The sequence below is a fragment of the Salmo salar genome, chromosome ssa02, assembly GCF_905237065.1.
Source record: "Salmo salar chromosome ssa02, Ssal_v3.1, whole genome shotgun sequence".
Classification (NCBI taxonomy): Eukaryota; Metazoa; Chordata; class Actinopteri; order Salmoniformes; family Salmonidae; genus Salmo; species Salmo salar.
Window position 1 is genome coordinate 72,948,326 of NC_059443.1, and position 13,369 is coordinate 72,961,694.

General features: G+C 42.5%; 1 protein-coding gene across 1 annotated transcript; it reads right to left on the bottom strand.

Annotated features, from left to right (window-relative positions):
- Window positions 1-576: 576 nt before the first annotated feature.
- Window positions 577-12,178, bottom strand: LOC123730959 (uncharacterized). The gene is made up of 4 exons (XM_045709704.1): window positions 11,880-12,178; window positions 3,402-3,449; window positions 2,245-2,393; window positions 577-1,413 (listed from the first exon to the last, which is right to left on the bottom strand). The coding sequence occupies exons 1-4, from the start codon at window positions 11,917-11,919 to the stop codon at window positions 1,123-1,125; spliced, it is 528 nt and encodes a 175-aa protein (XP_045565660.1). The 5' UTR covers window positions 11,920-12,178; the 3' UTR covers window positions 577-1,122.
- Between the last annotated feature and the right edge of the window lie 1,191 nt (window positions 12,179-13,369).

Consider the following 13,369-nt stretch of genomic DNA (forward strand, 5'->3'; position numbering starts at 1 on the left):
TGGATCTGTTGTGTTGAGGGTTTGGTAGGTGGAGTCTTGGGTTGCTGTGTTGAGGGTTTGGTAGGTGGAGTCTTGGGTTGCTGTGTTGAGGGTTTGGTAGGTGGAGTCTTGGGTTGTTGTGTTGAGGGTTTGGTAGGTGGAGTGTTGGGTTGTTGAACTGAGGGATTGGTAGGTGGAGTCTTGGGTTGTTGTATATACTGTATTTTATACCATCTATTGCATCTTGCCTATGCCGCACGACCATCGCTCATTAATGTATTTATATGTACATATTCTTATTCCATCCCTTTACATTTGTGTATAAGGAAGTTGTTGTCAATTTGTTAGATTACTTGTTAGATATTACTGGACTGTCGGAACTAGAAGCACAAGCATTTCGCTACACTCGCATTAACATCTGCTAACCATGTGTATGTGACCAATAACATTTGATTTGACTACACACACACTGACAAACAGACACTACACACACACACTAACTAAAACACACTACACACACACACACACACACACACACACACACACTCAAGCACATAAACAAACACACAAAAACTACACATTCACATTGTTTTAAACATTTAGATGAGTTTTAATGAAATGCTTTAAAAGACAGTTGATGTACATATACAATATATATGTAAGACTCACAGGTACAACTGACTATTATGTTATTACTGTCTTCATTATTATAACAGACAAAATGAACCCAAGATGATATGACAAAACACATAGTTCATATTTACACAAATATTTACAATAATGTTGGCTGATTTTCAGAAAATCGAGAGATTTTAAACCCAGATGGGTAGTCCATCTTGTACATACAATCAAATCACATGAGCTGTCTTTGTAATGTCACTTCCAAGATGGCGGAGCAGTGGTGACAACTCTTCATCTCTCTACGGGGAGATTCTCTGAGTCCCAAGTGGCACCCTATTCCCATTAGAGGACTATATAGGGCTCTAGTTAAAAGTAGTGCACTCTATATGGAATAGGGAGCCATTTGGGAACCATGCCTTGTATTTTTGGTATTTTGGTATTTTATTAGGATCCCCAGTAGCTGTTGCAAAAGCAGCAGCTTCTCTTCCTGGTGTCCAACATATATTATGTGTACTGTAGATCCTATAGTCCTCCATTATTCTGGGTAGCTGGGCTGTAGAGTGGAGTGCATCTTATATCATCTTTGCAGCAGCTAGTGTTAGCATAGATGTCACAGTGTGGGAGACCGGTGGCTTCGTCAGCAGGGTGGGTTGTAGAGGCCTGGTCAGCAGTGTAGGTTGTCGGGTCTTGGCAAGCAGGGTAGATTGTAGAGTTGGTAAGTGAGTTGACAGTAGAGTAGACTGAAGAGATGACCACAGGGAGTGTGTCTGTATGTCTGTCTGCCTTTCTGATATCCTCATATATACAGTCAACCTGCATACAGAACCAATGACAAGATATGAAAAGAAGTGGAGGGCCCTCAACCATCAGCAACATGTTTGCCACTGTTTTTCTTCATGTAATGATAACAAGCTACAGTACAATCCCACCAGAGCAGGGGTGGGGGACGTCCGGCCTCCGAGAGGTATACGGCCTACGAGACCATTAGATCAGGCCCCCGAGCCAATTCATAAATCTTTTTCTGTAAATAAAAAATCTCTAGACGTTGTTTTTCCACAAAAATGCTTAAATTTGCATTTGTGTTCGGGACGACCTACTGCTGTGAGGAGTTATTTTCCAAACTGACTCTTGCAAAGACTCGATTCCGCTCAAGACTGACTGACACAAACCTGGAAAAACAGCTGCGAATAGCGTCATCTTCACTGCTAGCTGACATCAAACGCCTCAACAAAGATAAGCAGTTTCAGCCATCGCATTAGAGGTGAGTTTGAACAAGTAATCATAATAACAACAGCATTTTATACAACACTAATATTTATTTAAATAGGACTAGCACTTTTCTAAATACTCAAGAACAGAAGAAACATTAAAAAAAACATATTTAAACTATAAAACCAATGTCAGTGATTAAAGTCACATTAAAACATGAATAAAGCAGAAAATAGCTTTTAATAATATGGCCCCCAAATGAATTAATAAATATCCAAACAGCCCTTGATGGCAAAAAGGTTCCCCACCCCTGGACTAGAGGCTGTAGACTCACACACTCAACCCTTAATGTTTAGTTTACCACCTCCCTGTCTATCACCTCTACACTACAAGTTATTATGGACAGACACACACACACACACTGATATCTCTCACCTCTCCAGTACGGTCAGGTTGAATGTTGGAGGAGACTGGTGGTGGTGGTGTTCTCCTGGTTCCTCTCCTCTGTCTGTAGAACAGGAGCAGGACCAGTCCTAACACTGTCACCATGACTACCAGACCAGCACTGGTCCACACCATCAGACCTAACCACAGACAGGAGGAGAGACTTTACAGAGTACTGTATATATCATAGATACCATCAGACCTGACCACAGACAGGAGGAGAGACTTTACAGAGTACTGTATATATCATAGATACCATCAGACCTGACCACAGACAGGAGAGACTTTATCAGGGTTACAACATTTCAGTAACTTTCCCCAATATCCCAGGTTTTCCAGTAATGACCAGAATAACTCAACCCTATGCTTCACAGGCTATAGATATCATATTGATGGATCGTTACCAGGGTCCTCTGGTGGGTTGGGTGGTAGATTAGAGGATTGGTCGGTCAATAAGGTAAAGTAAGGTAGATTGGAGGATAGGTCGGTCAATAAGGTAAAGTAAGGTAGATTGGAGGATTGGTCGGTCAATAAGGTAAAGTAAGGTAGATTGGAGGATTGGTCGGTCAATAAGGTAAAGTAAGGTAGATTGGAGGATTGGTCGGTCAATAAGGTAAAGGTAGATTGGAGGATTGGTCGGTCAATAAGGTAAAGTAAGGTAGATTGGAGGATTGTTCGGTCAATAAGGTAAAGTAAGGTAGATTGGAGGATTGTTCGGTCAATAAGGTAAAGTAAGGTAGATTGGAGGATTGGTCGGTCAATAAGGTAAAGTAAGGTAGATTGGAGGATTGGTCGGTCAATAAGGTAAAGTAAGGTAGATTGGAGGATTGGTCGGTCAATAAGGTAAAGTAAGGTAGATTGGAGGATTGTTCGGTCAATAAGGTAAAGTAAGGTAGATTGGAGGATTGTTCGGTCAATAAGGTAAAGTAAGGTAGATTGAAAGGTTGGTCAGTCGTTTGATCAGTTAGTTGGTTGGTAGGGTCAGACAGACAGACAGGCAGGCAGACAGGTAGACAGGCAGAAAGAAAATAGGGAAAATAAAGGTGTGATTAAGGAAGATACTCTGAATAAGATAGTAATCACAGTAACCATAGCAACGAAGGACACAGCAACCTCAAGAGTTTCATCACTTCCTTTGGTTCTCTTACCAGCACTCTGACTATGTGCTGTACTTGGAGAGTCCAATGGAGGAGAATCTAGAGAGAGGGGGAGATAGAGAGAGAGAGAGATGGAGAAGAATAAGATTTGTCCAATGCATTAACAGATATAGTTGATTCCATCTATATTATCTGATAGCCTGATATAATTATATAACAGCATATTAAAGTTGTCTAAAGGTGATAGAATGATGGCAAGTGACAGGTCCATCATACCTGTTCTCTGTGAAGGACCAACACTGATGTCTCTAAATGCCAGAAATGTTGTGGAGAGGTTTGAGGATGTTTTGGAGAAACTTGGGAGGGTTGTACAGACATGTGGTCTGGAGGTGACAGTTGACGGATTAGGAGTGCTAGCTTCGAGGCAAATAACACTGAAACATGCACGAGAGCACCAGCTGTTCCGGAAGACAGTGTGATCTCGCTCTCCACAGCCATGTGAGTAAGACCTTTGAACAGGTCAACATTCACAAGGCCGCAGGACCAGATGGATTACCAGGACGTGTACTGCGAGCATGCGAGTGTCTTCACTGACATTTTCAACCTCTCCCTGTCCGAGTCTGCAATACCAACATGTTTTAACCCTTACATGTGTGAGTTCCAAATATCTCTAACGGTCGCCCCAGCGTGATTTTTTTTATGCACATGATGTTAGAACGTTCTCTCCATCCCAGAATGTGATTGTTACGCAACAGTACATTTAATCCACACTGCCCTCAAACCAAGGCACACAGCCTGTTTTTATTTATAGGCTTTTAAACTTGTCAATTTCAAATTATTTTCTAACAAGTTTTTTATTTTCTAAGAACAGTTTGAATTTAGGTGTGTTTCGCCTCATTCATTCACATAAAAGTAGTCATTTTTACTTTTGCAGACCAATACATTTTTTTGACATATCTGACCCGGACAAAATTCCCCAAACACTTCCCAGTTGTTCAAGTCTGCAGACGTTTGCTCATCTCCCATCCTGCACACACGTGTTCACTTTTTCTGTCTGTTGCCTGCATCGCAGTCATAGTGGGTTTTGTTACCAATAAAAACTTTGGAAATGTGTGCGTTTCTAGCAAAGTAAGTGCCTTATTACATTATAATAGTTTCTGCATGTCGTGTTATGTTGTTTCTACTGTAGCATACTATTTTTGTGTATATTCCTTATAACCGCGGACACGCGAGGTAACATTACTCATTTCATAACCTTTATGGTGTTATACTCAATGCTTAGGTAGCTAGCTATATTCTTCTATTAGCTCTGGAAAACAATGCTAATTGCATCAGAGAAGTATTAGCATGTGTTGTATTTTGAAGCTACACTGGCCTTATGACTCCCAAGTGGCGCAGCGTCTCAGTACTAGAGGCATAACTACAGACACCCAGGTTCAAATCCAGTCTGCGTTCCTATCAAAGTAAGTGCCTTATTACGTTATAATAGTTTCTGTGTGTCATGTTATACCGTTTGTACTGTATCTCACTGTGTGTAAGGAGCACAATATATTTGTGTATATTCCTTATGACCGCGGACACGCGAGGTAACGTTACTCATTTCATAACCTTTATGGTGTTATACTCAATCGTGCTTATGTAGCTAGCTACATTCTTCTATTAGCTCTGTAAAACAATGCTAATTGCTTCAGAGAAGCATTGGCTTGTTGTATTTTGAAGCAACCCTGGAAAAGAACTAGGAAGAAGTCTTGGGAAAAGTGGGTGGCAAAGAAGGGAGTTGCAAACATAGGATCTCTGCTCCAGTTTACTCTTGTGAGTTCTTCTTTATTATCCCCATGAGAAGGACTGTCACCAGGAAGGTATACATTTCACTAAATGTGGTTGTCCCTCCCACTCCTGGCTCTCTCTTCTCCCGTAGCTCCAAGGCATAGCGATTGGTCTCTACTATGTCTCCCACCAGCTCCTCTGTCAGAAACAACTTGAAGCACTCTGCCTCAGATGGAAATGGCAAGGGGTGTTGCACTCCAGACTGGGACTCATCAAAGCAAACAGCAGGGCCAGGAGGGGTGAAATAGATGGCAGCCTTCCAGCTACCACAGAACTCCTGTACTTCATCCACTGTTGGTCTGCCTCCATCACCACCAGCATCTTCAAAGGGACCTGGGACTTTGTCATTGGACAAGGGGTCCTCAGATTCAAGGTTCTCAACGGCTGGGGGGCAGCTCATCACTGTCACTGTCAGAATCTGATTCCTGACTTTCAGACTCATTGTCAGAATTTTAAAAAATCTCCAGAATATCCGCATTTGTGAGTTGTCTCCTTTTGAAAGACATTGCGAATGCTACAGCTTAGCTTACTAGCTACATACAGTTGTAGTCGGAAGTTTACATACATCTTAGCCAAATACATTTAAACCCAGTTTTTCACAATTCCTGACATTTAATCCTAGTAAAAGTTCCCTGTCTTAGGTAAGTTAGGATCACCACATTATTTTAAGAATGTGAAATGTCAGAATAATAGTAGAGAGAATTATTTATTTCAGCTTTTATTTCTTTCATCACATTCCCAGTGGGTCAGAAGTTTACATGCAATCAATTAGTATTTGGTAGCATTGCCTTTAAATTGTTTAACTTGGGTCAAACGTTTCGGGTAGCCTTCCACAAGCTTCCCACAATAAGTTGGGTGAATTTTGGCCCATTCCTCCTGACAGAGCTGGTGTAACTGAGTTAGGTTTGTAGGCCTTCTTGCTCGCACATGCATTTTCAGTTCTGCCCACATATTTTCTATGGAAATTAGGTCAGGGCTTTGTGATGGCCACACCAATACCTTGACTTTGTTGTCCTTAAGCCATTTTGCCACAACTTTGGAAGTATGCTTGTGGTCATTGTCCATTTGGAAGACCAATTTGAGACCAAGCTTTAACCTCCTGACTGATGTCTTGAGATGTTGCTTCAACATATCCACATAATTTTCCTACCTCATGATGCCATCTATTTTGTGAAGTGCACCAGTCCATCCTGCAGAAAAGCACCCCCATAACATGATGCTGCCACCCCCGTGCTTCACGGTTGGGATGGTGTTCTTCAGCTTGCAAGCATAACGATGGTCATTATGGCCAGACAGTTATATTTTTGTTTCATCGGACCAGAGGACATTTCTCCAAAAAGTCCGATCTTTGTCCCCATGTGCAGTTGCAAACCGTAGTCTGGCTTTTTTATGGCGGTTTTGGAGCAGTGGCTTCTTCCTTGCTGAGCGGCCTTTCAAGTTATGTCAATATAGGATTCGTTTTACTGTGGATATCGATACTTCTGTACCTTCACAAGGTCCTTTGCTGTTGTTCTGGGATTGATTTGCACTTTTCGCACCAAAGTATGTTCATCTCTAGGAGACAGAACACATCTCCTTCCTGAGCGGTATGACGGCTGTGTGGTCCCATGGTGTTTATACTTGTGTTCTATTGGTTCTACAGCTGAACGTGGTACCTTCAGGCGTTTGGAAATTGCTCCCAAGGATGAACTAGACTTGTGGAGGTCCACATTTTTTTTCTGAGGTCTTGGCTGATTTCTTTTGATTTTCCCATGATGTCAAGCAAAGAGGCACTGACCTTGAAGGTAGGCCTTGAAATACATCCACAGGTACACCTCCAATTGACTCAAATGATGTCAATTAGCCTATCAGAAGCTTCTAAAGCCATGACATCATTTTCTGGAATTTTCCAAGCTGTTTAAAGGCACAGTCATCTTAGTGTACGTAAACTTCTGACCGACTGGAATTGTGATTATAAGTTAAATAATCTGTCTGTAAACAATTGTTGGAAAAATTACTTGTGTCATGAACAAAGTAGATGTCCTAACCGACTTGCCAAAACTATAGTTTGTTAACAAGAAATTTCTGCAGTGGTTGAAAAATGAGTTTTAATGACTCCAACCTAAGTGTATGTAAACTTCCGACTTCAATTATACACAAACAACAACACTGAATTGCTCAGAGTGGAAGTGAGAGGTTACGTGATTGACTGCCTGCACGCGCCATTTGTATCAATAAATCACTATCAGAAAATGTTTTGTGTGGTAATTATTGATATATTTTATGTTTCATTCACATGTTTTTCAAGTATCAGTGATAAATATTATCATATTATGTGTGTAAAATACTTGTTTGAAGGTTGTACTGATTATGATGAGTTAAGCTAATTCAAACTATGTGTGGAGCCATGTTTGTTGACATACAATGCATTCTGGGTTTCACGTTAGGTGAGTAAGGGTTCACTCATTTTTTGAGAACTTCAGGAAGGGAATTGTGGGATGTGAACGATGGTAGACGACATACCCCTTCAACATGCATACTATAAACAGGCCAAACTCCTCTTGTCTTCTCTTATTATCTTTGGTTTCTGTGAGGGAAAAAAAGCATGGCGGCGCGCTGAAACTAATCATCGTCGGATTACTTTAGATTTTTAGAAAGTGTTTTACTCAATTATTTCGATCAATGGTGAGCCCACCCGTGATGTGATTAATTATAAATAGTAATTGCTATTAGCTAATTCATATTGTAGTTTATGTCAGCCGAGAGTTATAAAATATGACCGCTCCTGAGGGGGAATAGGTTGTCAAAGACTCTCTGCTACCGCACGGCAAGCGGTACCGGAGCGCCAAGTCTAGGTCCAAGAGGCTTCTTCCCCCAAGCCATTAGACTCCTGAACATCTAATCAAATGGCTTCCCAGACAATTTGCACTATTCCCCTTTTTACACAACTGCTGCTCTGTTGTTATCATCTATGCATAGTCACATTAATAACTCTAACTACATGTACATATTATCTCAATTACCTCGACTAACCAGTGCCCCCGAACATTGACTCTGTACCGGTACCCCCTGTATATTGTCTCGCTATTTTTATTTTACTGCTGCTCTTTAATTACTTGTTTCTTTTATTTCTTATTATTTTTCATATTTTTTTTAACTGCATTGTTGGTTAAGGGCTTGTAAGCATTTCACTGTAAGGTCTGCACCTGTTGTATTCGGTGCATGTGTGTAACGCCCTGGCCATAGAGAGGGTTTTTTGTTCTCTATTTTTGGTTAGGCCAGGGTGTGACATGGGTGGGCGTTCTATGTTCCATTTTCTATGTTGGTGTATTTCTTTGTTTCGGCCGTGTATGGCTCTCAATCAGGAACAGCTGTAGTTCGTTGTTGCTGATTGAGAGTCATACATAGGCAGCCTGTTTTTCCTTTGGGGTTTGTGGGTGAATATTTTCCTGTTTAGTTTTGTATCGTATCCTGACAGAACTGTTGCTGGTCGGTTTTTGGTTTATTTTGTATAGTGTTCATTCGATCCATTAAATTAATTTAAGATGAACACATCCTCCACTGCACCTTGGTCTCGTTTTGATGACGGCCGTTACAGATTCACCCACCATAAACGGACCAAGCAGCGTGAGAGGAAGGAGCAGAGGGTTCAGGATTCCTGGACGTGGGAGAAATTACTGGACGGAAAGGGACCATGGAGTCAAGCTGGGGAATATCGCCGCCCGAAAGAGGAGCTGGAGGCAGCGAAAGCTGAGAGGCAGTGGTATGAGGCAAGGGAGCGCAACAGGCATGAGAGGCAGCCTCCAACATTTTTTGGGGGGGGGCACATGGGAAGTGTGGCAGAGCCAGGATGGAATTCTGGGCCAACTTCCCGTGCTTACAGGAGGCAGCATAGTACTGGTCAGGCACCGTGTTATGCGGTAAAGCGCACGGTGTCCCCAGTACACGTTGATAGCCCGGAGCGCTACATGCCAGCCCCCCGCAAGTGCCATGCGAGAGTGGGCATCGAGCCAGGACGGATTGTGCCAGCTCAGCGCGTCTGGTCTCCAGTGCGCCGTTTCGGTCCAGGCTATCCTGCGCCGGCTCTGCGCACTGTGTCTCCAGGGTGCTGGGAGGGCTCAGTTCGTCCTATGCCTGCGCTCCGCCCGTGCTGGGCTAGAGTGGTCATTCAGCCTGGAGTAGGGGTGTCAAGCCTACGCACCAGAACTCCAGTGCTCCCCCACAGCCTGGTCTATCCTGTGCCTCCTCCTCGGACCAGGCCTCCAGTGGGTCTCTCCATCCTGGTCTATCCTGTGCCAGAGCCGCCCGCCTGTCCGGGCGCAGCCAGAGCCGCCCGCCTGTCCGGGCGCAGCCAGAGCCGCCCGCCTGTCCGGGCGCAGCCAGAGCCGCCCGCCTGTCCGGGCGCAGTCAGAGCCGCCCGCCTGTCCGGGCGCAGCCAGAGTCGCCCGCCTGTCCGGGCGCAGCCAGGGGTACCACCTAAGTGGGCCAAGCTGAAGGTGGAGCGGGGCCCATGTCCCGCACCAGAGCCACTGCCGTAAGGAAGGTCCACCCGGACCCTCCCCTTTAGAGTCAGATTTTGCGGCCGGAGTCCGCACCTTTGGGGGGGTACTGTAACGCCCTGGCCATAGAGAGGGTTTTTTGTTCTCTATTTTTGGTTAGGCCAGGGCATTCTATGTTCCGTTTTCTATGTTGGTGTATTTCTTTGTTTCGGCCGTGTATGGCTCTCAATCAGGAACAGCTGTAGTTCGTTGTTGCTGATTGAGAGTCATACATAGGCAGCCTGTTTTTCCTTTGGGGTTTGTGGGTGAATATTTTCCTGTTTAGGTTTGTATCGTATTCTGACAGAACTGTTGCTGGTCGTTTTTTGGTTTATTTTTGTATAGTGTTCATACGATCCATTAAATTCATTTAAGATGAACACATCCTCCTCTGCACCTTGGTCTCATTTTGACGACGGCGGTTACAATGTGACCTAATATAATTTGATTTTGAGATGAGTTCACGGGTCACTACGGAGGAGTTTTGGTTTCTGCCGTCTCCTGAGCATTACCAACTGGGAAATCGGACTTGGGAATTTGGAAATCTCCGACATCCGACTTCAGTCCATTCAAGATAACTGGTAACTCTGAAAAAAATCAAACTCTGACTGGGATTTTTTGTTAATGGTCATCCGACTCGGAATTCCATCTCGGGAACTCTGGCCTCTTTCTAGAGCTCTGACTTTTCTACCTGAGGATCACTGATGTCATGATTTGACCTCATATTATTTTGAGTTCCCAGTTGTCTTGAAAGCACCATTAAACGTCATGGTGCGCTTCGCCATCCCATATTGGTGTGAAGCTGGATTCAATGCTCTCATCTACATTAAAACTAAATATCGATCCCGGTTAGATGTGACCACAGAGATGAGGTGTGCACTGTCGAACACTGCCCCTGACTCAGACTCGACATGCATCATGAACACCCATCTCATTAGTGGTGGTGAGATAAGAGACATTATGTCAGACTCATTTGACTGTCATAGGCCCACATTAAAAGTATGTGATGGTGAGTAACAGTAATAAAACATTGGGTGTTAATTTCATAATTTTTCACATAGTTGCGGTTGCGAAAATTCTAAGATATCAAAATGGGGTTGTGGGCCTAAAGAGTTTGGGAACCCCTGCCCTGACCCCTGACCCCTAGTCTGGCTAACATTGGTCACCTAGCAATCGGTAACTACAACAAATTAGAATTTGTGTCATACATTAAGCAAATATGTTAACATATTGTACAGTTTGCAATTCGTAACAAATCATACAAAATAGATGATGGACATCCACAAACGAATACATAGGAAGCGTAACATCATACTAATTGTAGTGTCCTGGATTGATATTTACTATGTTACGTATCCCCTGAGTCCAGGTTGCAAAACCAGCTTCTATTACCAGGTCATCAGACTGTTGAACAGACATCACTAGCCGTCTACCATGTGATACACACTCACTCACACAATATCACTCACAGCCAACACTGCTGTCCAATGTTATAGAGACATTGAACCAATGGTCACTTCCCGTTTCACACTGTGTATTGAAAAACGTACCCCCGACATAGCTTATTCTAATATTTCTACTATTTACATTGTTTTTTAGTTACACTGTCTATAGACCACATATTTATTTATATACTGTATTCTTGACATAGCTCAATCTAGTATATCTACTGCTGTACATATCATTCCTAGTTTATCTTGTGTAAATTCCCCTGGTGGACATATGTATAGATTGTATTTTGATACGACCACAGTGCTATTTGGGTTGTTAATTGCATTCGTCCCATCATTCTTGATTTCTTGTATTTTTTTATTGTCTTTACATTTCAATTGTTTGACATTTGACTGAATTGTTAGTAGCTTGTAACATAAGCATTTTGCTGCACCACTATTAACACCTGCTAAGCTGTGTACGCAACCAGTAAACTTTAATTTGATATTGATCTTACTTTAACCATATGTTTATTTCCTTGTGTACTACATACGTAAATTATATTCTAGACAGTACTATGGAAACTGACAGACAGACAGACAGACAGACAGACAGACAGACAGACAGACAGACAGACAGACAGACAGACAGACAGACAGACAGACAGACAGACAGACAGACAGACAGACAGACAGACAGACAGACAGACAGACAGACAGACAGACAGACAGACAGACAGACAGACAGAACTCACCTGAGAGGAGACAGCAGGAGACAACACGAAGTATCTTCATTCTGAAGAGTTACTCCTCAGTTACTATACTGTTAAAGTTACTTTACTACCACAGTTAATGTACTGTTAAAGTTACTTTATCACAGTTACTATACTGTTGAAGTTACTTTACTATCACAGTTACTATACTGTTAAAGTTACTTTACTATCACAGTTACTATACTGGTAAAGTTACTTTACGATACTACCAGCAAGCCCTACTAAACCATCACCAGTCAGACAGAAGTGTTCTTTCTTCTTTAATTGAACGCTCCTCCCTCCTCTGACACCCAACTCCTCTCTATCTCCTAATCCAATTCAATCTCGCTCGCTCTCTCTCTCTCTCTCTCTCTCTCTCTCTCCAATTCAGTTTAAATTTAAGGGGCTTTATTGGCATGCAAAACATATGTTAACATTGCCAAAGCAAGTGAAATAGATAATAAACAAAAGTGAAATAAATTCAAAATGAACAGTAAACATTAGCTCTCTCTCCATGTCAGATGGGTGGTGGTGGAGTTTTGGGCGTTAGCTTACACATCCTGTTGATTTCTATGTAGTGACCTCAGTGCCTGCAGATCTATCTGTGCTGCAGAGTGAAACTGGTTCAATCCAGCCGGAGGTTAGACTTCTAAACCACAGGAGAACTCAGCAAGCTGTGGTGACAAAGTGTTAAAACGGTAAACTTCTCTGTTCTAAAGTTACCATGTTTGTTTCAGCAGAGGAGGAACACATTGATGACAATATAGCTTGGCATGGCTTGGCATGGCTCAGTGTCAGCTTAGTTCTGCAGTGTGTAAACCACCATTGTCTTCTTGTGTTCTGAGTTCCTACAGTAGCTCTCTTCCCACTACAGAGCCAAGCTGGACTGGGCTGGCCTGGTTAGTCATTCAACTGAAGCCTGGAACTGTAATGACATTGAAAATGTGAAAATAATCACTCAAATCCAGCAGTGTTAAAAGGGGTTTAGTGACAGTGCTGGTACTGCATAATATACTGTAGGCTAATAAGCTGTACTCTACCCCTTGTATTAGTGTGAAAATGGGCTTAGTGACAGTACTGGTACGGCATAATATACTGTAGGCTAATAAACGGTACTCTACCCCTTGTATTAGTGTGAAAAGGGGTTTAGTGACAGTACTGGTACGGCATAATATACTGTAGGCTAATAAGCTGTACTCTACCCCTTGTATTAGTGTGAAAAGGGGTTTAGTGACAGTACTGGTACCGCATAATATACTGTAGGCTAATAAGCTGTACTCTACCCTTTCTATAAAACAAAACAAAAATAGATAGTGCTGGATAGCTAGTTGGATAATACACAGAGATGTTGATGTGAGTTGACCAATAAATAGGTCACTGACAGCCTGTGTAATTGTTGGAAAGACAACAAATGATGAAGTACCGGAGACTTTTTGATGTAACAGTGCTAAAGTTGTCTATCAACTGTGAAAATCATGTTCAACTGAAGCATC